The following is a 24,226-nucleotide window of genomic DNA, read 5'->3' on the forward strand; positions in this document are numbered from 1 at the left end:
GACTCAGTGGGTCACTGATCTGGTCTGGTAGGGCTGCCGGTTTGTTCTTTCTCGGAGTGTGATAGCCACAGAGGCTCAATGAGTGTTTTCTCCTCAGCTGCTTCATTCTGTGGACAAGGCTAGAGATGTAAGATTGCTGGAAATTTTGAAGCCACAACAAAATTTTATATGTGTGTTTTTTCCTATGCCCACCTTGTCTTTAAAAGCATTTCTATTATTCTAAAAATATTTTTAATGCTTCCCAATTTTTTTAATGTTTCTGTCAAAAATAGGGGTGGGTGGGGTAGTTTTTTCCCTAATTTTTTTGGGGGGTGGGATTTGGTCAGTGCCTTCACATCTCTAGGTAAGGCACTGTTCAGGTGAATACTAGTGGGCTGTGAATGTTCCCAAAGGAAGGGCTGTGTCGACTCTTTCTCTTGTCATGTCGGGGAAAAAAGAGATCAAGGAACCCTCTAGCTGGATTTCGACTCACGTCAGCCTGAATCCAATGGTGGAGCCCTGGTTTTTGACCATCTAGGCCAGCGGTGGCGAACCTATGGCACGGGTGCCAGAGGTGGCACTCAGAGCCTTTTCTGTGGGCCTGGGTGCACAGGGTCTGTCATGTGGAGTGGCAGAAAATCACCCCCACACATACACACATCTAGGCTGGCTTGGGCGCGATTGTTTACCTGGGAGTAAGCTCGGTTGCTGGCAACGGGGCTTGCTTCTGAGTAAACCCTCCTAGGGTCGTGATTCACCCATTTGAAGCATTGCACGGTTGCTTCACCAATCTTACTCCCGAGTAACGTGTTTCTAAACTAAAACCTCAGAATTCAGATTAAATTGCCGTGTTGGCACTTTGCGATAAATAAGTGGGCTTTGGGTAGCTATTTGGGCACTCAGTCTTGAAAAGGTTCTCCATCACTGATCTAGGCCTTGTTCAGTGCAAAACATGGTCCTTGTTATGCTGGGCATCTGTACAGAGGTCCTTGAATAGGAGAATCAAGCTATAAACAGCACCTCAAATAGCATTCTTGGGACAACAGTTCTTGCTGTATGTCTGCACTGAGAAAGGGAGAGGCTACAGATTCAGACCTTACGTTATTTAACATCTATATGTGTCTTCTTGCTGGGCTAATCCAGAGGATTGTGTTAGGGTGTATCTGTATCTATCCAGACTCCACCACAGAATCCCAGATGCTTTGGCCAGTTGCTTGGGGGCAGTGTTGGAGAGGTTGAAAGAGAGCTGACTGAAATTGCATTCAACAAAAATGAAATCCCGTGGCTTGGCTGGCAGGGGGCGGGGCTAGTTTGTTGACTGCTGGCTCTGGGCAGTGTGCAACTCAATACTGCCCAGTGTGCAACTCAATACTGCATGAAGAGCCTCGGATGCCTCCTTATCTATGGATCCCCAGGTAACACCTGTCGCTCACACGGCTTTTTATCATCTACCCCATGTGTAGCAATTGCTACCTTACGTTTCCCAAGCCAGCCTAGCCACAGTGATCCATGCAGACGTCACCCTTCGATTAGATTACTCCAACTCGCTCTGTGCAGGGCTACCCGTGAGCCTGATCCAGCTGGTCCAGGACGCAGCAGCGCAGGTCCTTACAGGACCCCTTGGCACACACATAATCAACCTGTGCTGCACCAGCTGCATTAGCTCCAGGTGCACTTCAAAAGTGCACTTCTGAAACGTCCCCTTGGGAAGCTACAAAGGCCTTGCTTGAGCTGCTTTTCTAAGGTCTTGCTTTGAAATGCCAATTATAATTGTATTCCACACTGCCCATAGTATCTCCCCATTTTCAGTGCAGTTATTACTTTGATGGGGATCTTGCCAGATGGCAAAAGTTATGCATGTTCCCCTCCCTTACCTTCCATTGGACTGAATACACCACATTGGAGAACAAGGGCCCTTGCATACAAACGGCATTGCATACAGCGGGTCTTGCATACAAATGTCATACATATATTGGTCGGGCTAGCTTCACGGGTTAGATGTTCAATAGGTTCTGGTTTTCAGGAAGCTGTAATGATGAGTCTGGTGGATCTTGTTCCTAATGTTTCGGCTGCATTTGTGGCTGGCACCTTCAGAGGTGTATCACAGAGGGAAGTGTGTGTAACAGACTTCCCTCTGTGATATACCTCTGAAGATGCCAGCCACAGATGCAGGCGAAACGTTAGGAACAAGATCCACCAGACCACAGCCACACAGCCCGGAAAACACACCAGAACCTGTCATACATATACTTTGCAAGGAACAGGTTTCAAAGCGCCCCCCCCCCCAATATTTAGTAGATAATAAAAATAAGTGTTGCACTGAGAGAAATGGATACCTATTAGGACAATCTGTTACCCCCCCCCCTTCCCCCAGGGTTGGACCTGAATTGTTGAACAGCAGTGCAAAAATAAATAAATTGCCCTCTCCTGGCTTTGAAAAGGTAAATGGCCTCAGGATCTCAGCCTCACTGTTTGGTCTGCTGGTGACATTTTGGGCAGGCTGCATTGCATTGATGGAAACAACTGGTAGGAAGCAATCAGAGGACTTTCTGTACACAACCTCAATATTCCTACCCTGAATGCTGACCTTCCGTGAAACACCCCACCGGGTGATGGTGGAGCAAATTCTGCCCCAGAGGCACCTTGTCGCTGGAACAGTGGAGGGGATTCAGAAACATAATGTGTGACAATGTCCTTTTGAGCTCAGCCTTGACAAGGGAGCAGCTATAGGAGTTGCTGCAGCCGTGATCATTGTAGAGCACCTAAACCAGATCTAATCTCTGGCGCAGAGTGTTCAGCTCAGTACTGCAACCAAAGCTGTGCTTATGACCGGAGTTCAGTCCCGACAGAAGCTGGTTTCAGGTAGCTGGCTCTAGGTGGACTCAATCTTCCATCCTTCCGAGGTCAGTGAGATGAGTACTCAGCTTGCTGAGGGTAAATGTAAATGATGGAGCAACCCTTCCTCTTAACATAGACTGCCTGGCAAACCACCCCATTAACAGAGTTCACCTGGCAAGTGTCATGATGTTACATCACCCCATGGGTTCGTAATGATCCGGGGCTTGCACAAGGGACTACCTTTTCCTTTAATTCAGCTTTTCATTCCACTCTTTGCTGGCTGCATTGGCTCTTGATTGCATCCACATTAGATGGAGAATATCTTAAACCTCTTGTGACCGATGGTGATTTTGAAAGATTTTTTTTCCTGCTGAAAACAATAGCTGGGGGTGGGGCATCCCTCCTCACCAGCCTGAAATGGAAGCCCTGCCGTGGAGCCTTCTGAAGCGAGGCAGCTGTGGAAGCGAGACACTGCCCCAGGGAGGCGGAGGTCACCTGCTCAGTCTCTCACTACGATATCAGAGACAATGTCTGTGATTGCAAGTGTATGCACAGTTAGTGTCTTTTTAACTTTCTATTTTAAGGCTAGAGAATTACAGTGTGTTTCGTAGCCACTGGCTCCATTTGGACGTTGTATTAAGGTTTAAACCAACGGGCTGGATCCAATGGAGCATTTCCATAGATGGAAGGTCATCTGTCCATGGACCTCAACTTTTTCTTGCCTCCCCCCAAATACCCTGTGAAATTGTGTTCCTGGGGCTTCCCTAATCCCTCCAAGCAGCATTTAGAGCCACAGTGCCGGGGGGGGGGGGGGGGGTACAAGAAAACCATGGCATGTGTTAGAAATCCAGCGGGCAGAACCCCTTGTGGATCCAAGTCATAGTTTATGAAATGTGCCTCTATCAAACCGTGGTCAGTTGTAACATGTAAATCCTGGCATCTCACAGACATCGGTTTCTGAATTGGCATGAAACAGAGGTCTCAAGCAAGGATTTCTGGCTAGTTCTTAAACCACAGTTTGCATGAATTGGTGTCTGAATTCATAAGCCAGTTTGAGTTGAGCTACCCCTAGGATGCCTCTTGGTCCACAGAGATGGCAGTTCAGGAAGGGTGCCCTCCCTCATGAGAGGGTAACAAAGGAAACAAACTGGGCTCACATTTGGTATGATGAACCAACACTTGTCCACGACACATGGAACAGAATTCCAGGTTTGGGAAGTCTTGGAAGGGCCATTCCACTGTGATGTCCAGTGAGCAAGGTGGGATTGGTCTCCTACCTGTAGACCTTGGGGAGAGTCTTTGGCTCACTGGGAAAGCCTCCCATGTTTAGATTCTGGCATCATCAGGTTCAAGCTGTCGATTATATGAAAGTCCTGTAATTAAGACCCTAGAGCAGGAGTCTGCAACCTGCGGCTCTCCAGATGTTCACGGACTACAATTCCCATCAGCCCCTGCCAGCATGGCAATTGGCCATGCTGGCAGGGGCTGATGGGAATTGTAGTCTGTGAACACATGGAGAGCCACAGGTTGCAGACCCCTGCCTTAGAGAGTGGCTGTCAATCTGAGTAGACCCAGTACTTGCTTTAGTGTTCCAATGGTGTGACTTGGTGTGAAGCAGCTTCATGTGTTCAGTAACCTTGATGCAGAGTGAAGATCTCCCTTTTGCCATGCTTGAGGAACTACTGTACTGTGCCAGCATCTAAAGCAGTCATTTCGTGTATATCTTACATACCTTCTGAGGAGAGAAATGCCCCACATCAGGGGCCTCCAACCTTTTTGAAGCTGCAGGCACCTTTGGAATTCTAACACAACATGGTGGGCATAACCACAAAATGGCCGTGCGCAGAGGAAGCCCAAATTATAAAGGAGAAGAGGAGTGAAATGTTAGAAATACACTGAGAAAGTGTAGTCAAAGAGCGAATAAAACCAGCGCTGTAGTGGCAGCTGTTGCTGAAATGCTGTTTTAATTGGCACAGCCAATCAGATCTCCAGAGGCAATCAGAGGCCCACCTGGCTCTGCCTACTGGCTAAAAACGCTTGGCTGGCACCAGGCAAGGTGTTGGTGGGTGCTGCGGTGCCCTTGGGGCACTACGTGGGAAGCCCCTCCACTAGATTGTCTGGATTTATAGGCAGACCCGGAAAGCACTGTTAATGCATTAAAAGTCACATTTTAAAAAGCCTGAGAGACAATAATTGGTCAAGAGTTTGGGGTTTTCTCTCATTTGCTGTGTCTTTGTGGGGTTTTGCGCCATTGATGTGTGAAAAAAATACATGAGCATCGTCTCACAGGAACATTAGTCTCTCCAGAATCTTGGAGGGCTCTTCAGCTAAGCCAAAATTGGACATCTTTCTGCACCTGCAGAAACAAAGGACAGACTTTGTTCCGAAGCAAGCAGACTACACTCCCGCTGCCCCGTCGCCACCTCAGACGCCCGTTCCTGTCCCTCTGCCTCCAAGTGTGCCAGCACCTGTCCCAGTTCCGGTGCCAAAGGTCCCTGGAGCCATCAGCCGCCAGAGCAGCACTTCTAGTGACAGCGGGCGAGATTCCCAAAGGCAAAAGCCCCCACCCATTGATCGTAAGTCTCTATATCTATTTGGTTTGTGAAAACAACTGTTTAGTAGAACCCAGACTGCCTTGTGTTTGATATGTTGTAGCCATCCAGAAGTCTGTCATCAAGAATGAGGTTCTGAGCTTTTATTTTTAAAACCAGTTTCCAGTCCTTATGAGCATGGGGGGGGGGGGGGGGGGAGAGTGGCCTATTGAATGTTTCCAGTTAAAATTTCACCAATCGCCCGGGGCTAAGCTGGACTGGTCTTTCAGAGAAGGAGGAGGAGGAGGAGGAGGAGAAGGGGGGAGGGGAGTTTGGATTTATACCCCCCTTTCTCTCCTGTAGGAGACTCAAAGGGGCTTACAGTCTCCTTTCCCTTCACCCCTCCCCCCACAACAAACACCCTGTGAGGTGGGTGGGGCTGAGAGAGCTCCATAGAGCTGTGACTAGCCCAAGGTCACCCACCTGGCATGTGTTGGAGTGCACAGGCTAATCTAGTTCCCCAGGTAAGCCTCCACAGCTCAGGCGGCAGAGTGGGGAATCAAACCCACTTCTCCAGATTAGAGTTCACCTGCACTTAACCACTATGCCACTGCTGCATAGAGGGCTCTGTGCTATCACTAATCCTTTGTCTTGCCCTCTAAAGTTAAGTAGGCTGCAATCCCCAGTAGAATCGCTATTGGGTTGGATTTCAGGGTGGTGTATGACTTTGGGCCAGTCACTTTCAGCTTTAATTTCCCTAGCAAGGTGGTTGTGAGATAAGGAAGAGGAGCTGGAGGAACCATCTCAAGGATCACAAATGTTATGCTGAAGGTTTGAATTACCAGTGCTGGAGTGACTGATTCTAAAGGGTTAATACAGGCTGAAACAGAAGATCTGGAAATGTGGATACCGTTTCCCATGGTTACTGATCCAGGGCTAGGAAGGATGGGAGGAAAACCTAGGTGAATGAAGCGGCAGGGAAATCACGTCTTCAGTTGACTTCTTAAAGCAGTGTTGTTCATAGCAATTCATTTCTCTCTGTGTCTTCTTTTTTTAGGAAGGAAATCTCAAATGGAAGAAGTCCAGGATGAGCTCGTCCACCGGCTCACTATTGGCCGGAGCGCTGCCCAAAAGAAGTTCCAAGTGCCACGTTCTAATGCCCCAGTAGTCAATATCAACTATGACTCCTCTCCTGAAGACGTGAAAATGTGGCTCCAGGCCAAAGGCTTCAACCCTGTGTAAGTCTGGAGGAGCCGTGCTTTGATTTAAATTGGAGGTCAGGCAACTAGCAGGGATCCATTTGCCCACAAGTACATAAGGGCTGGATTAAGGACCATGGGAAGTTGCTGGATGACCTTTGGGTCCGTCACACACTCTCAACCCTGACCCTGACTTGTGTTTGGATGGGAGGCCTCCAAGGAATGCCAGGGTCACAACATGAAGGCAGGCAGTGGCAAACCACCTCCCAAAGTGTTCGGGCCTGCCAGTTCCCAGAGAGTCAGGTTCCAGCTAATAGCATGCACAGAAGCAAGAGGCGGGGACAACAGTTTTACTTGAGTCCAGAGAAACCGAAAGCAGGTCTGGTAAGAGGCAGTCAAGGGTCCAAGCGAGGTCAGGTCAGGCAATCCGGTCCAAGTCAGAGTTTCAAGGAATCAGTCTGCAAGTGGGTGTGGCAGAAAGCTGGCAGGCTTTCAACAAGGTTGCTCCTGCAACTTCCACCCTGAAGCAGTCCCTTATAAGCCTGTGCTGTGGCTCAGTCTTGATCCTGGGCTGACTCACAGCATTCTCTGTGCTGCCTTAGGGCTTCCAAGCATGCACTGCGCCTTTTAGAGTGCAGTTCCCGCCGGGCGCGAATCCTCAGCTGCCTCACAGACTCAGGTGAGCTGCGTGGATTGCTAGGCTGGCCCTCAGTGGCTGGAGGGGCTTCTGCAAACACTCTGGCTTCCGTGTCTTGGGCCAGCTCTGCCTGCATCCTGTGAGGCTTCTGACTGTGCTTGAGGTTCAGTTGACTGGGGTTCCAGCACCGTGGGGTCATCCTGCCAGTGCTTCTCGTCAGAGGACTTCTGGCTGGCTGATTGTGAGGATATGACACAAAGTCTCTGGCCTTGAAAATCCTACAGAGTTACTATAAGTTGACTGCAGCTTTATGGAAAAACACACACACAAGCATGCAGCAGAAGATAACCCCTGGCCAAATATAAACTCCTTCCAGTATCTAGTGTTGAGTTGTTGTTGTTGTTGTTGTTTTGGGGGGTTGTACATTTTTACCTAGTGTTCTTATCCCCCCCCCCTCGCTGTGTCACATTTATTAATTTTTATTCCGAATGATGGTGACACTTTGCAACATCTGAACATCTGCCCTCTTGCCAAGTTTGGCTTTTGAAGGTATAATGAAAATCTTTCAGAACCCTCCCTGCAGTTTTTTGCCTGGGTGAAATAGGAAAGGTAATCATAATTTTTTTTTTAAAAAAAAGGTTAGAGACTGAAACTTGACTTTCACTTTGATAGTTGATCACAGTTAGATTGAGGCTGCAATATAAAAGCTGCAATTTTGCCTGCAGCCCCCTCCTTCGCCCCAAGGTTTTGACACACATTAGGTATCTCCTGAAAGTTATCCAAGTCTGGTACCCCTAAAATCACTGCTTCCTTATTCTTAAAAGAATGAGAACAGTTGCTGTCTTGGTTCCTAAGTAAGGCAGAGGCCCCTTCCACACATGCAGAATAAAGCACTTTCAATCCACTTTCAGTACACTTCGAAGCTGTGCGGAATAGCAAAATCCACTTGCAAACAATTGTGACAGTGGATTGAAAGTGCATTATTCTGCATGCGCGGAAGTGGCCAGAGAGAGCCTGTGGAGTATTTTGGTCAGTGTCAAACTAGAATTTGGGAGACTCAGGTTTGAATCCCCGTTCTACCTATGGGAGGTTGCTAGGTGACCTTGGGCCAGTCATGCACTTTCCACCTAACCTACCTCACAGGGTAGTTGTAAGGTTAAAATGGAAAGAGGAGAATTTTATGAGCCACTTTGAGTTCCCAAGTGGAAGGAAAGTAAATAAAAATTTATTGGGGGTGGGAATACTCAGCAGTTACTGGTTGTGAAACAAGCTTTTGACCTGCAGAAAAATAAATGCCAATGAACAAGGGCTCAGCTGGAATACTTGCTGTCTTATCCGTTTTACTGCACTTTAGCCAATAAAAGCTGCTAGGTGAACTATTATTTATTGTTTCTTTAGATACAATTACATCCCATTGTGCTGAGCATACATAAATCTAGTATGGACAAGCTTTAATGTTTTGGGGTGATGGAAGTGAGACGTTGCTTATTTTACCAGGCAGCGTATTTTATGTCTTCTAAGCCACATTTTGAAACTTGCTTGTTCCTATTTCAGGACCGTCAACAGCCTTGGCGTTCTAACTGGTGCTCAGCTCTTCTCCCTCAACAAAGAAGAACTCAAAACGGTGTGTCCGGAAGGGGCTCGCGTGTACAGCCAAGTCACTGTTCAGAAAGCAGCACTGGAGGTACATCCCAAGCTAGTTTCTTCTTTAGTATGTGCATGCTGGCTGTGGAAAGGGGCTGGGTAATGGCAGAGAGGTTCTTGGGCAGTCTTGACTCACACTCAGAAAGTTTGCATAACGCTATGCCATGGTGCAGTGCAAGTGCGAATTGAGTGGTGTCATGCAAAAATACCCAAGGTGAGCATTGGTGTAACTGCAATGTGAGGGCTCTATGAATTGGCAAGATTGACAAGCTGCAGGGAGGGTGAGGGAGTGGGGGGTCAAAAGTATTTTCTTAAGAGTTGGAAATGTAATTAATTCTGAATCACGGTGAACTTCCGGTCTGGTCTTGTTGCTCTCCCTGTCGCAGTCCTCTTGGCCACCCAGTTCCCTTTACAGAGCTGAAAGAAATGACTTCTCCCTGACCTGTGTTGCATAGAACAAAGCTGTAAGGCTTTGCAAGTAATGGCCCCTTCTGAGATACAAACACAATGAGTTTGGAAGGGTTTGTACATTTCTCCCAACAAAACAGGTATTTGACTGGGCCTCTTCTGGAATGGCTGTCAATCTCTGTATTCTCTGCTGCCAGAATCCCTGCATGCCTACTTTACTTTTCTTTATTTTGGGCTTATATCCTGCCCTACCCCAGCCAAAGGCTAGGCCAGTGGTGGTGAACCTTTGGCACTCCAGATGTTATGGACTACAAGATGGCCATGCTGGAAGGGGCTGATGGGAATTGTAGTTCATAACATCTGGAGTGCCAAAGGTTCGCCACCATGGGGCTAGGCTCATGACAGCTCACACACAAACAGTACAATACATAAAACAATGCACTACAATAAAATTCAGCCCAATAACAATTAAAACCCAACTCTTAACATAGAATTTCAAATTAATATTAGAATTCAAATTAACATTAGAATTGAGAAAACTTAGGCACCAATAACATTTCCAAGTGAGTTTTCCAGCTGGGGTGTGTGTGAGAGATCATGTAGTAAAATACAAACCAAGCTAAAAAAATCCGCCTCCCAGAACCTACCCTAAAATGGAAAGAGGAGGGGAAAAGGGGGGTCTCCTAACGCCCTTCCACCTTTCCCAAGGACTGTCTGTTACCCAGACAGTCGTCATTCTGGCATAAGACAGAACCACAAATGTGCGTGAGACGAAGACCTCTTTTCCTGTAATGAGAGAGTTCTCTTGCGCAACCTTGAAGTCCAGAGCAAAGCAGCTTATTGGGTAATGCTCGTTAATCATATTAAAACGGGATGCATTGTACTTAATTATGTAATTAAATACACATTTAAGAGTGGCTTTCCCTCCCTGCAACTAAGCTGGATTTGATGCTACTGGTTCCCCCGAAGACGTCATTCTCTTAACGAAACTTCATGAAGCGCAAAGCAAAGCCAGACCTCCCAAGACGGTCGAGTGCGATGCTTCTCCTTAGCATGAGCAAAGCAGGTCTTGCAACGTTGGAGTTGCTGTCGGCAAATGCCAGATCAACTGTGAATTAGTCTGTAACCAAAATATCTGCTTCTGTGCCCATGGCTTAGATGTTTAAATGGACGCCTTGGGCTGGTCACTCTCTACCAGCTGACCAACTTCACAGGATGATTGTAAGGATCTAGTACAGTAGTTCTCAACCTTCTTAATGTCACGACCCTTTAATACAGTTCTTCATGTTGTGGTGACCCCAACCCTAACATTTATCCATTTTACAGATGGAGAACACTGATGCAGAGAGTCTTAGGCGACCCCTGTGAAAGGGTCGTTCGACCCCCAAAGGGGTCGCGACCCACAGGTTGAGAACCACTGATCTGGTACATACTCTCTATGTAGTAAATAAGGGAGAACCTTGAGATCCTTGGAAGAAGGATCTGAGAGCCAGTGTGGTGTGGTAGAGACCTGGGAGATCCAAGTTCAAATCCCCACCTCTACCATGGAACTTTCTGGGTGACCTGGGCCCTGTCACAAACTCTTGGCCTGGCCTGGCCTGGCTTACCCAACAGGGTTGTTGTGAGAAAATGGAAGTCGGGAGAACATGTTATGAGCTGTTTTGAGTCTTGACTGGGGAGAAAAGTAGGAGATAGAATGAACAAATGCAACACAAATGCATGCGACGTGGTGGGGAGCTGCCTTTTGCAAGTCGGTTGCAAGCTGTAGCTCTTTGTTGAGGAACTTCAAATGCTCGCGTGCCCTTAACTCCTGGATGCTGGCTCAGCTGGAGATTCGCGGCGTGACTCTGTGCAGAGTTGCTCCACCCTGAGCCCACTGGTTGCAATGCTGGATTGTCCTGTGGATTTTTCAACTTCTTGTCACGTATCCTGTGGGAACTCACCAGAGCCTTGACTCATCACTGTCCACTCGAGTGATAACCTCACCCACCCCCCTCTCTCTTTCTCCCCGATTTCTTAGGCTACCAGCGGAAGCTCGGAATTGCAGGAGATCATGAGAAGGCGACAGGAGAAGCTGAGCGCGGCCGCCTCGGACTCAGGAGTCGAGTCTTTCGATGAGAGCAGCAGCCACTGATGCCTTTTCGATCGAGAGTCCCTGCTGTCCTCGGCACTGCTCCATCCCGCTATGTTTTAGGAAGCCATTCCAAAGGGGAGACGTCTGATTTCCTATCTATGTTGATACTACTTGATGCCATAAGTAAGCATGCTGTTGAGAAGGCTGGGGGCAGGTGCTGCTGCTCCTCCTTCCCAGTCTATGTGAAGGAAGTTCTCCCTCGGGGGGGGGGGGGTCCTTAACCAGCACTCTGTAAGGCTGGTTTGGTGGCACTGATCATTTCATGCTTCTTCCCCCCCCCATTTCCTCCCCCCCTCCCCACGCCTGTCCTTTTGGTTTTAAGCGGGCAAGCAAAATAACTTAGCTGCTTTCTGTGGAAAGTGAAGCCAGTAGAAGAAAATGCATTGAATCTGGAGGCCTCATCCAGACACAGTGAAGCTTTTAAAAAAACCCCACTGATTTTCAGTGCACTTTGAGCAGCCTGCCCTCTGGAAATCATTGAGAATCAAAGAGCTTTGCTTTGACAGGGCCTTCTCTTTGTATCGCTTCCGTCCCTTTGGCCCGCCGCCCCGGCCTGTTTCCTTCCTCAGCGCTCAGATGTCCTGATTGACTTTAAAAGTCCCAAATGGCAGCAAGCTGAAGCTTCGAAAGTTTCAGCGTCTGAGGCGGCCCTCTTCTTACAAGCACAGACCCGGATTCCTGTGACACCTCCGTGAGACGGTTTCTTAATGAAAATGTGGATAATTAAAATAATTTATTCTGGATTTCAATTTTTATTGCTGTCCCAACGGGCGTAACTGGTCAGTGGTCAAGGCACCAGTGGGAAAAGCACAAGGGTTGGGTTTTAACAGGTGGGCGCGGTCGGACTGGGTTGTCGGTCCCGGTGTGGTAGTTCACAGTATTATTTTTTTAAAAGAGTGTTGCAAACTGTTTTGCTTGAGCTACACAGGTTGGAAGAAAAGCAAAGTCCAGGTGTTGTTGTTTTTTTGCAAGAGTTGAATAAGACAGTTAAAGCAAAAAGGTCGAAGAGACTGAAATGTTCATTTCCAATTTAAATCTTCTGAAACGTGGCAAATCCAGATATATGAATATATATATCTCTTCCAGCAAAGGGGTTGTTTTGGAAAGGGAAAGGGAATTGGTGACTTATTTTTTTTCCTCCCAAAAATGGTCTATTCTGTCACTTGTATATAAAGGCATCAAAAACCCATCATGTCATCTAGAAGAAAATAATCATCTAGTTTTATTAATTTTCATGGTGCCTTTTTCACATGATTCAGCTGCAATAAACACTATTTGATGTATGTGAAATGGTTGCGTTATCTGTCACTATGAAAATCGGGCCCAAGCCAAAGAGAGAAGACCTTTCCTTTGTCTCAGGATGCAAATCAGAGATCAGGTGCGGAGCAATCGCCTTCCCACTGTGGGTGCCCATGGAGGGCAGGGAATTCAGGGGGCTTCCTCCCCCCACCCCCCGGCCCTAAATTTGCTAGTATAAAGGCTGCAAGCTGTCAAGTTATGTGCAGGTGCAACTAATGGACTTTCCTGTCGCTCAGAATTATTTCTGCAGATGCTTTTGAACATATGGACCTGCCTTCTTCTATATTAGACTGTTCTGTCCAAGTCAGTATCCTGTACTCTAGCTGGCAGTGGTTCTCAGGGATCTCAGCCCGAGATCTTTCCATGTCACCTGCTACTTGATCCCTTCTTATGTGGAGATGCTGGGGATTGAACCTAGGTCCGTGGTGGCGAACCTTTGGCACTCCAGATGTTATGGACTACAATTCCCATCAGCCCCTGCCAGCATGGCCAATTGGCCATACTGGAAGGGGCTGCTGGGAATTGTAGTCCATAACATCTGGAGTGCCAAAGGTTCGCCACCACGGACCTAGAACCTTCTCCATCTCAAGCAGATCTTCTACCACTGAGCTATAGCCCCTCCCTTCCACAGCCTCTCCCCTTTCTTCCCGTTGTTCACTGAAGACACTCTAGCACAGGGGTGTCGAACTCAGAACTCATTTGTTACGAGGGGCAGATACGACATAAATGTGACTTGGTCAGGCCGGATCTGTGTGGGGGTGGGGGGTGAGGGTGGCTGCCTTCGCTAGCCCCAGAACAGCACTGGGGGAGGGGGGGGTACCTGAACTGGCAATCTGACAGCAGGATGGGAATGTCTGCCTTGTGAGAGCTTATTAGGCCCTCGAGCCTGCTGAGGCAACCCCCCCTCGCTCCTGACCCGGCCTGGTGAGCCATGTTTGACATCCCTGCTTTAGCATATTTTGCAGAAGGAATCTAGCCTAGTGGCCTCCTTAAAGTGCTACGTTTCCATCCTATTTTGTAGGACTCGCTGGGTGGCATTCAAAGGGGATTCAGCAGATTCATGGAGGATAGTTCACCAGTCGTTATTAGGCATAATGGCCAAAGTGGAAACCTTCAGAGGCAGCATACCTCTGAATACCAGCAGCTGTACGCTGTCACGACAGGAAGGAGGTTCGGTGCCTCTGTCAGTGGCTTTTCCAGAACTACTAAGGCCGTGGTGGCGAACCTTTGGCACTCCAGATGTTATGGACTACAACGCCATTGGCCATGCTGGCAGGGGCTGATGGGAGTTGTAGTCCATAACATCTGGAGTGCCAAAGGTTCGCCACCACTGTTCTAAGGAAAACAAAATGGTGGGCAGCCCAGACCTTCAGTCTATCTGATAGAACTCCTTACGGGTTTTTGAAATGGAGAATTGTTCAGATGTGATCCTTCCCCTGCATTCCGAGGAGGACTGTACCATATATGACTTAGGAAGCTGCCTTATGCTGATTGCTGATCCATGAACTGTGTGCAGCCCAGGGCTTTGGGCAGAGAAAGACCTTTCCCTGCTACCTACTCTTTCAGTTGGAGATGCCGGTGTTTGAACCTAGGAGCGTGAGCATGCAAAGTGGGTGGTCTGGCAATGCATTACCCCTTTTACAATGTCCATGTTTGAATTGGCTCCTGGAAGGAATCCTCAAATGCTGTTGTGGTGAGATTAGGGTGCCAAGGAAATTAATTCATGGAGGCCTGGAGTAATCATTAACTAGAGTTTTGTTGGCAGCAAGGTGGGTATTCCCCTCAGAGATTTCCCACTGTATGTGAGTGCAGATGGACTGAAGATTCTGGAAGGAAGGTTGCAGAAAGCAATTTGGCTTAAGAGCTTATAACCCTCTATCAGGGCCAACATTGGGGGCAAGTCAGAAAGCGGGACTTGGTGCCGGGGTCCCAGAGCCAACAAGCAAGGACTTGGCCAGTTGCTGATGACTCCTTTTTGTCCCATTTGCATTTGATGCGTGGCGATGATTTGGCAGGGACACAGTGCTCAGAACCGAACTTCCCTGGGCTACGTGCATGCGTGAGAGCCTGCCCTAAGCAGGCTCAATCTTTGCATTCACACAGCACAAACACGAATCGGGCACTTTCGCACATGCAGAATAATGCACTTTCAATCCACTTTCACGGTTGTTTGCAAATGAATGTCGCTGTTTTGCACAGTAAAATCCAGCTGCAAAGTGCACTGAAAGTGGATTGAAAGTGCTTTATTCTGCACGTGCAAAAGTGCCCAAAGTCTAAACATTCAAGGACTTGTGGAAGACTCCAAGCACCCTGTGCATTTTCCTACTGCTGCCTTGCACTTTGCAAAGGGCACACACGTGCACAGAAGTCAGGTTTCTTTTTTAAAAGATGGACACAGTCCATAAGACATTTGAGCATTTTCAGACTATTTGACAAACATATCTTTTAAAAAGTTTCCTTTGTTTTTCTTGATCCCAGAGTTTTCCATACAAAAAGCCTTATTTATTTTTATTTATTTATATTTCAAAATTGTATCCACCCTATCCCCGCAGGGCTCAGGGACTGAATGTAGTGAGTGTGTACGTGTGCTACTTGCGGAACAGGACAGTACTTATGATTGCAGGTATCTTTGCTGCACTGAGGAGTCTGACAATATGCTTATGAAAACTAATTTTGCCTATGGAGAGAACAGATTCTCGAGAGTGCTTTGGTCCTCCTCCCACCCTCCTTCCCTTATGTTCCTACCTCTCGCTTGTCCTAGCTTTAGCGCCAGTCTAATTTAATGCACCCTACCGTCACTCTATTCCACCCCATGTCCTTTACGATGATTCTTCTCCTCCTTCTCCCACCCCCCGCTACAAGGTGGCTCCCGTGAACGGTGGATTCGAATCTGGTAAACTGGGTTTGTTTCCCTGCTCTTCCATCGGAAGCCTGCTGAGTGACCTTGGGCTCGTCACAGTTCTTTCAGAACTCTCTCGGCCCCACCTACCTCATAAAGTGCCTGTTGTGGGGAGAGGAAGGGAAGGAGATTGTAAGCCCCTTTGAGACTCCTTACAGGAGAAAAAGGGAGGTATAAATCCAAACTCTTCCTCTCCTTCCCCAACATTGTCTCTTGGTCACACTGAGTGAGACCAAGAGAGAGAATTTCAGAAAGTGGCCATTGTAGATAGGTCCTTTTTTGGGCCTTCTCTTTATCAATGGCCCAGATTCTTGACGAAAGAAACAAAACATCCAGAGGCCAATTTTGCTTAAATCCGTGTTATTTGTGCCATCCACGTTCATACAGCTCTAGCCCCAAGCTCAGATTCTATACTCTACAACCTCAAATAAGCTAAGCCTAACACAGATATACTTTTATACACAATGCTGCAAAACTCAGAACAGTTCCAACCGAATGAAATCAACACAATGGTCCCCCCCGCCCCTCGGTAAAGCAAAACAATGCACCGATGTCTCTGTGGCCAGCTGGGATGTTGAGTCTGTTGAGCAGCCGGAGCCAGTTTACACTGATGATTGACAAGTTTGGTCTCTAGCACAATACAAGATATTTGGTTTGAATGTACCAGTCGGGTGCCTTAAGTGAACCAACAGAACATGAACCCCTGCTCACCGAAACTTTGCCTAGAACCAGTTTTCGGCATCGAGGTTCAGCCATCCAACATATGACATCAAACTCTGAGCATATGCGAAGGATGCAAATCATTCCCATTCCGCGAAAAATTTAAACCCTGTTCTCTGCTGTATGTCGGGTAAAAGTGTATCTGTCTACAGTTCAGAGATGGATTCCATATCCTGAATTCCAGCAATTAAAGGGTGTGATTGATGGACTTCAAATTAGACTCTGGTGGCTCGGCTTGTTTTGCCAGCAGAGACTTGTCATGGAAGTGAGGAACAAAAAAGGTGTACTCCTTGGTCCGAAGAAGTTCGTATCATTGCACACAACTTTGCAAAAAGCGTTTCTCCTTGAAGCATGCATGGCATGCACTGGGCCCCAGACCACACTTCCCATGCATATGTGGTCACCACCCTTCCACCTTCAGATCGCTTCTGTGGTGGCAGCTGGGACAGCTATCTGAAGGCCTCCCTTCCAGGTGCCAGAGACCCCAAGGACAGGTGGTGTTCTAGGGAAACCACCTGGGTTGCAGCTGTAGCAGCATTCCAACTTTCTCAGCTGTGCCTGCGGCCAGGTAAGTGGGATACAAATTGGGCAGGCAGTGCACAGACCTCAACAGAGGGTTACAGGAAGGAGTTAAACCCACTGTAATCCCAATAATGTCAGTAGGAGGTCAACAAAATCCCAATTTTGAGCTATTTTTGATGTTTAGAACATCCCAAACAACTTTCACTTTGGCAGTTGTGGGTTTTCCAGACTCTGTTTTTCAGGCTGTGTTTGCTCCTAATGTTTCGGCTGCATCTATGGCTGGTGTATGCAAAACATTAGGAGCAAAGACGACCAGACCACGGCCACACAGCCCAGAAAACTCACAACAGTTAGTTGGCTAGCTGATTTCAGCCATGACAGCCTTTGACAGTGCATCAAACTTTCACTTTGCTCAGTTTGGTAGCGGGATGGGGGGGGCGGGTAGGTCTGGGAAGTTCAGCCTATTTCATTCATTTTGCACAGCCCCACACTTTTAATACTTAAGAAATCATAATAAATAAATTGTCAGTACCCTGAAAAATAGGAGGAAAGGAGCCACTGATATTGTAAATATGGACTTTGGCACATAGATTGTGGCAAAAATGCATTAGGCTGCTTTTAAGCATGGGGCTTCCTGTTATCGACTGGAACCCACCTCCTTATGCTGAACGTTCCCAAACACCTGCGATCCCAGCTTAGCTGTTCTTGGAGGGGCAGGTGAAATAGACATGGTAGGCTGGGCCATATGGAAAGGGACCTTTCTCAAAGACACAGTGGCTGCACAGAGAACCAGCAGGGGCAGGGCTATTGAGCTGGGTTATATGCAGTTCCCAAGTGCCAGCAGACTGCCGTGACGATTGCATGCCAACGTTTTGATTGCTAGCTGGCATGGGGCAGCCTCACCTGCATTGGCATTATGTCCGAGATGGCCTTAGGGCTGCAAAGTTGGAGAGGAACTTTCCCCCCACCAGACGCCACCCCAAGACTCACTCTTCTGCATGCCTACCACAAGGGCTTTCACAGCAAACTTCAACGAGCAATTCGTCTTCGTGACTTCCTGTTCATCTTTTTGTCTTCACCTACCTCTAAAAAGCTTGTTGCAGTGAGCTACACTTATCTGGCCAAACCGACCAAAGGGGACGAGGCGGGATGACTTGCCCAACGCTACCCAGTGAGCTCCGTGACCAAGTGGAGAATTCAGAGCCAGGCCTCAACCTCTCTGCCCCTGAATATTTGTGGGGTTTTGCACTGTTGCCCGGTCTCATCCACACCTGGGTAACAGCCGAGACATTGCCAGCAACAGCAACTCTCGACTACATCTTCAACCTCAAAAGCCTGAACTTCCTTGCCCTCGTCACCATTGCTGCTTCTTCCCCCCTTCTTTATGATTCTAATAAATAAATGCATTGTAGTCTGACCACTCAGGGAGGTCTTGTTTCCCCCCACCAGGCCTGTTTGGTACACTCGGCACAAACGTCTTTGGTCAAGGTAGAAATGTCAATATCCTTATTTTTTGCCTTTTTCCTTCTCCCCTGGATGTGCTCCCCTTAACTTCCTGTAGGTGGCATACCATTTCCTTCGGAAGCTTCCAGCCACCCGGAAGTCAAAATTACAGGAAGCAAAACGTCCCCCACACCCCTGCTACTAACATCAGCTCCTGCACTATGGTGTGTGTAATCAGTGCCAAACCAAAGAAAAGAAGATGTCGAGTTTGTTAATGCTCTGGAAGCAGGGATTTGTGCAGTATTGAAGACTGGCTCATGGGTGCCCTTGAGATGCGGTCAAGTCACTGGAATGGCCTTTGTCTTGCAACAGACAGCCTCCAATCTACTCTTCCAATTCCCAACCCATCAACACGTTCCAGTTGTACCTGTTATCTCTTTCCCCACAATATCCATAAGCATCCCATAACACAGGATAAATCCACAGAAAGGAACAAAACGAAGCAAAGAGATGTGGGGGAGGGTGGGCACACATAGACACCAAAGACTGGTTTGGATAACTTAATGATACAGCAGCGGAGCTTGGAGCAGGCTCATCCTCAAAGAGGTCTTCGGTTGGCCCGTGGCGTCTTGATAGTTCCACCAAAAATTCAGCTGCGCAAGATTATTTTTCTTCCACACAGGCTGGTTGACCAGGCAAATGGACATTTCTCCTCCGGCTTCCTGAGCTCCCCAATGCTCCATGAAGATTTGTCACCAGTCAACGTTGGATCTGATGGTTCAGTCTGAGCCCAAGTCTTCTTGCTCTGAGCCACTTAGAGTTGGGTGAAGGAAGAGTCTCGTCAGCACGCTCCGCTGCAGTGCCCCGTCTGCTCCCTTTCCAACGTACAGACAACAAAGTCAGTGTGCCCAAATGTCCTCTTTCTGCGAGGTCCTCCTCGGGCCATGCTGCATGTGAATGAGGTACCCACTGCGACCTCGCCCGTGCCCTGCCTCTCTGCAGCCCTCGCCAGAAGGTAGCGGGATATGGAGAAAAGTCATCTTAATTCAAATTCAACCTCGAATATTGCACTATCCACAAACCTTTAAGCCCAAATCTGCACATTATGAAAATGAAAAAGAACTGGGGGGTGGAGGGGGGGGGAGAGAGGGGAGAACAAACAGCTATCTGTATTTCTGCACACGATCACTTTGTTCCTTGTAACGTCACTGAGTTGAATTTGGTCCAGTATAATTGATCTTAAAAAACAAAAACAAAAGTCCAGCAAATGGATTGTCCAAAAAAGACACTGAAGGTTCCTTAAGGCTACATCTCCCCAGAGCTTCTCAATGAAAAAAAAAAGCTTTAATTTGTCCATGTACCAGAAATCAGTGAACAGGTTGGGGAGGGGGCGGGAGAAACTCAGAGAGAATAATGATTTGAAGCTGGGGAAGATGGGTGTCTTTCATCGTTTTCTAACCTGTAGGGGAAAAGGGGAGGGAAGATAGATAAACTTTAATGTCATTGTGCATGCACAACGAAAATACAAACATCCCCCGATGCACATTTCTGCCGTCCTCACACCCCATCTTCCACACTCCCCCTTCCAATCATCCCTACATAGCCACAGCCACGTCAACGCGACACCATGGAGTTCAGCATAGCCTCAGCTCTAGAATAGAAGCTGTCTATGAGCCTCGTTGTCCTTGTTTTTATGATCCTATATCGTCTGCCAGAGAGTAATATTTCAAAAAAAAAAGAGTATGCAGGGTGAGACGGGTCTTTAGAATATTCTGAACTTTATTTATGCAGCGGGAATTATAGCGTTCTTCCAAAGAGGGGAGAGGGCATCCAATAATTCTCTGGGCAGTAGTAGTCACCCTATGGAGCGCCTTCCTATCTGCCACTGTGCAACTAGCAAACCATGCACAGATGCAGTGTGTCAGGACATTCTTTGTTTTAACAATTAACCATCAACCAGTTGTTGTTAAAAGGAAGGTTCACTGACAAAAAAAGTTTAGTGACTTAATAATCAGCATTTCAATGGTTAGCATGGATGTCCGAAAGGCTTCCTGCTTCCAAGCACCAAAGTATAAAGACCATTCTGAGACCCTGACAGCAGGTTAAGATAACTATTAAACAAACAAAGCGACTCCTTCTTGGGGAAAGGAAGGACCATCATTCAGTCTAATTCCCTCAAGAATTAAATGTCCTTTCACTTTGCAGGTCCTCAAATTCAAATAGGGTTCAGATTCGAGGGCGGGGAGGACTTCCCAGCTGACCACTCATACATTTGGCTCCTATGTTAAACATTAGTGTTAACAGCAAGGTCTGATTCTTGCTGTGGAAAGCGCAAGAGACATCTACATCCCTGAGCACGCCAGTATCATCGTTGGGTACATAACGAGATCCTGGCACCCATAGCAGTTTCCAATTATTCTGAGAAGAGAAGAATTATTAAGTGCCGAATGGTCACCTTAACTATGTTTTTCCCCCGGCTGCGTGAAAGAGTGGGTTCTGCCAAATTCATTGAGCGCTGGTTTTGGCCTCAAAATTAAATGATTCAGCCCAGCTTTAACCACACACTCATGCAATCTAAGAGCCACAGTTAGAAAATGAACAGCTGGAAACAAAATGATGGGGAGGGAGAAGTGGAGAAGGTCAGCCAAGTGTCTTCTCGAGACCTGCAAATGGCTCTAACCGGAGTCTGAGCATGCAGTCTTGGCAGACCCAGGGCCCTGATCTGTGTGCGCAAGCGTTCGCCATTCTGCTTTGGTATGCTAGCGTGATCTATAGACTGTTAGCATGGCTATCGGCACGCTGCAATAAAGGGAAACCTCAGCATTCATATTTATGGCTCCAGCGCCTACTGTGTGAGCATCAGCAAAGTTAGCTGCCAAGGAAGCGCTCCCAAACTTACAGCCTGTGACTTGGAATTATGACTTGCTGACATTCTCGTATATAACGTCACTGATGCAGAACTGCTGTTTCTTCTTGAGCCACATTAATTGCACGCACTGGTGAATGAAAATGTATTGCTCCTAGAGAAAGAGAAGAAAGGGTAGTATATACAGTGGTTAGAAGGCCACTCATCCAAATATGCTGGTGTTCACCTCAGCTACCAATAATGTTAAGAGCTGAATCCTTTTTCCTAGTTTTGGATCAGTTTCTCTTGTGCTATTGAAGTCAAAAAGGCATTCTTGGCCTTAACTTAAAATAGAAATCCCTTCCCAAAGGAATTCATTTGTTAAATCAGAATCCCATCTTTCCTCAAGGTTGACACTCAAGTTTTGAGCCTTACTGCCTGAAGAGATCCTATGTCTGGGTGGTGTTCATTAGTCACTGTCTTGATTCTAGTGTTTTCTAGTGTTTTTCAGTACTGGTCGCCAAATTTTGTTCATTTTCATGGCTTCTTCCTTCCTTGTGCTTGTGGATTTCAATGGCTTCTCTGTGTAGTCTGACGTAGTGGTTGTCAGAGTGGTTTAGAATTTCTGTGTTTTCAAATAACATTCTGTGCCCAGCTTGGTTTATCACGTGTTCTGCTATTGCTGATTTTTCCAATTTCAGCAGAAAGGAAGAAACCATGAAAATGAACAAAATTTGGCTATCAGTACTGGAAAACACTAGAAAACAGTAGACTCAAGACAGTGACTAATGAACACCACCCAGACACAGGATCTCACCAGGCAGTAAGCAATCAAATGGATCAAAAGATCAGGCTACTACTGTGCAGATGCCCTCACTAATTGATTATACTTTCTTCATGGTTACTCACATGCTAAGATGCATAGTAATGAATGATGGAAGTAAATATTTGGTTTTGCTTGTGAAATAACACAGGTTTGGATCCAGACTAAATTTTCCGCTAGCTGGAAGGACTGGGTAATTTCTTTTCATCCCCTCTTTCCTGCTGTAGACCTTTGACTGGACTCTCATGCTCTTCCTGAGGGTCCCCTATTCTCCAGGAATCAATAAGCTGCAGGGCACAGAGACAGGGTTGGGGGAATGTTTTGTCCCTCTGACAGAAGTGTGTTACGAGAGCGGAAAACTTAGTCTAGTTCCAAACCACAGACTATATCCTGGAAATGCACTGACCAGCACTGCCTTTCCAGTCCTCTGGCTCAGTAAAGCGTCCTCAGTTCCTCCATCTCCCCCATCATATGGGGCAACAGAGAGACACAACAAGCCCAAAAGAAGTCTTGTGTATGCAAAGTGGGTGCCCCACACCCTCTAGGCTTCTACTGTTGACATGTAGCTGGTCTTTAATACGTGGTGGCTGGAAATCTCCTGTTATTACAACCGATCTCCAAGCAACCGAGATCAGTTCACCTGGAGAAAATGGCTGCTTTGGATGTTGGACTTTACGGCATTTTACCCCACTGAAGCTGGTGAATCTAAGCAGCTAAGAATTGAGTGCCAAAGAGGAAGAGGAAGCAGCCAGGAATTTATCAATAAAATTGTATTCATCAATAAAATATGTCTGTATCCAGCTCCAGCTGAGAGTGTCCCTCCTTCCAGCGAGCGACTGCCATTGGCAGACCAGAGGGAGAAAAGGCAGCAACCAAGCATCCTTCCATCAGCCCTGGTCCAACTCTAGCCCCGATCCTATTTAACTCTGACATTCAGTGCTGTTTGTTGAGGCCAATGGCTCAACATTCTTAGCTGCCAATGGCCACCAGCAAGTCAGAGAGCGAAGAGGCAGTAGCCAGACACCTTTCTATCCAGCCTGGTCCAACTCTATCCCCAGTCCCATTTTACTCTGCTACTAAATGCTGTTTGTCGAGGGCAGACGGAGAAGAGGCAGCAGCCAAGCATGCCTCTAGCAGTCTTGGCAAGAGAATGTGTTTCTGACCAGCTTCAACTGAACTCCACTCCTACCAACTACCCAGATTCATCAACAAAGACAGAGGACAGAGAAGATACACCCAGACATCTCTTCATTGCATCTGGGCGGCAGCCTTGCTGCAATTATGCTTTCATTGATGTCTGCAACCGGCAACAAATTATCTTGACTTAGATGGGAGACAAAAATACGACAAATCAATTATGTCAGCTTGGCAGCACCCAAATTCAGATCTTGGCTCTCCTGCACACCCCGGCTGGCCACACTTTCCCTCCCTATTTGTAACATTGGAGCCCGTGTGGCGTAGTGGTTAAGAGCAGGTAGATTCTAATCTGGAGAACTGGGTTTGATTCCCCACTCTTCCAGCTGAATGGCAGAGGCTTATCTGGTGAACCAGATGTGTTTCTGCACTCTGACATTCCTGCTGGGTGACCTTGGGCTAGTCCCAGTTCTTTGGAACTCTCTCAGCCCCACCTACCTCACAAGGTGTCTGTTGTGGGGAGAGGAATAATAGAATCATAGAGTTGGAAGAGACCACAAGGGCCATCAAGTCCAACCCCCTGCAATGCAGGAATACACAATCAAAGCACTCCCGACATATGCTGATCCAGCCTTTGTTTAAAAACCTCCAAAGAAGGAGACTCCACCACTCTCCGAGGCAGTGAATTCCACTGTCCAACAGCCCTGACGGTCAGGAAGTTATTCCTAATGTTTAGGTGGAATCTCTTTTCCTTCATCTTGAATCCATTACTCCGTGTCTTAAGCTCATTCCACACATGCAGAATAATGCACTTCCAAACTGCTTCCAGTGCTCTTTGAAGCTGTGTGGAATAGCAAAATCCACTTGCAAACAGTTGTGAAAGTGGTTTGAAAACACATTATTTTGCATGTGCGGAAGGGGCCTTAGTCTCTGAGGCAGCAGAAAACAAGCTTGCTCCCTCTTCAACATGACATCCCTTCAAATATTTAAACATGGTTGTCATGTCACCCCTTAACCTACGGTTCTCCAGACTAAACATCCCCAGCTCCCTAAGCCTCTCTTCGTAGGGCATGGACTCCAGACCCTTTACCATTTTGGTTGCCCTCCTCTGGACCTGCTCCAGCCGGTCAATATCCCTCCAGAACTGTGGGTGCCCAGAACTGTACACAAT

General features: G+C 47.3%; 2 protein-coding genes across 7 annotated transcripts in view; one reads left to right on the forward strand and one right to left on the reverse strand.

Annotated features, from left to right (window-relative positions):
- The window catches only part of EPS8 (epidermal growth factor receptor pathway substrate 8), a 160,309-nt gene extending 147,656 nt beyond the window's left edge, over positions 1 to 12,653 (forward strand). For all 6 annotated transcript variants that reach the window (XM_048500837.1, XM_048500836.1, XM_048500842.1 and 3 more), the window contains 4 exons: positions 5,180 to 5,393; positions 6,406 to 6,586; positions 8,739 to 8,868; positions 11,257 to 12,653. In XM_048500837.1, coding sequence (XP_048356794.1) covers positions 5,180 to 5,393; positions 6,406 to 6,586; positions 8,739 to 8,868; positions 11,257 to 11,370 — 639 coding nt within the window. In that variant the 3' untranslated portion in view covers positions 11,371 to 12,653. The remainder of the gene's footprint in view (positions 1 to 5,179; positions 5,394 to 6,405; positions 6,587 to 8,738; positions 8,869 to 11,256) is intronic.
- Positions 12,654 to 15,911: 3,258 nt separating this feature from the next.
- The window catches only part of PTPRO (protein tyrosine phosphatase receptor type O), a 194,712-nt gene continuing 186,397 nt past the window's right edge, over positions 15,912 to 24,226 (reverse strand). The window contains 2 exon segments of the mRNA XM_048501507.1: positions 15,912 to 19,712; positions 21,153 to 21,273. Of these exon segments, the coding sequence (XP_048357464.1) occupies positions 21,169 to 21,273 (105 nt within the window). The 3' untranslated portion in view covers positions 15,912 to 19,712; positions 21,153 to 21,168.

This window comes from Sphaerodactylus townsendi, linkage group LG06 (genome assembly GCF_021028975.2).
Source record: "Sphaerodactylus townsendi isolate TG3544 linkage group LG06, MPM_Stown_v2.3, whole genome shotgun sequence".
Lineage (NCBI taxonomy): Eukaryota > Metazoa > Chordata > Lepidosauria > Squamata > Sphaerodactylidae > Sphaerodactylus > Sphaerodactylus townsendi.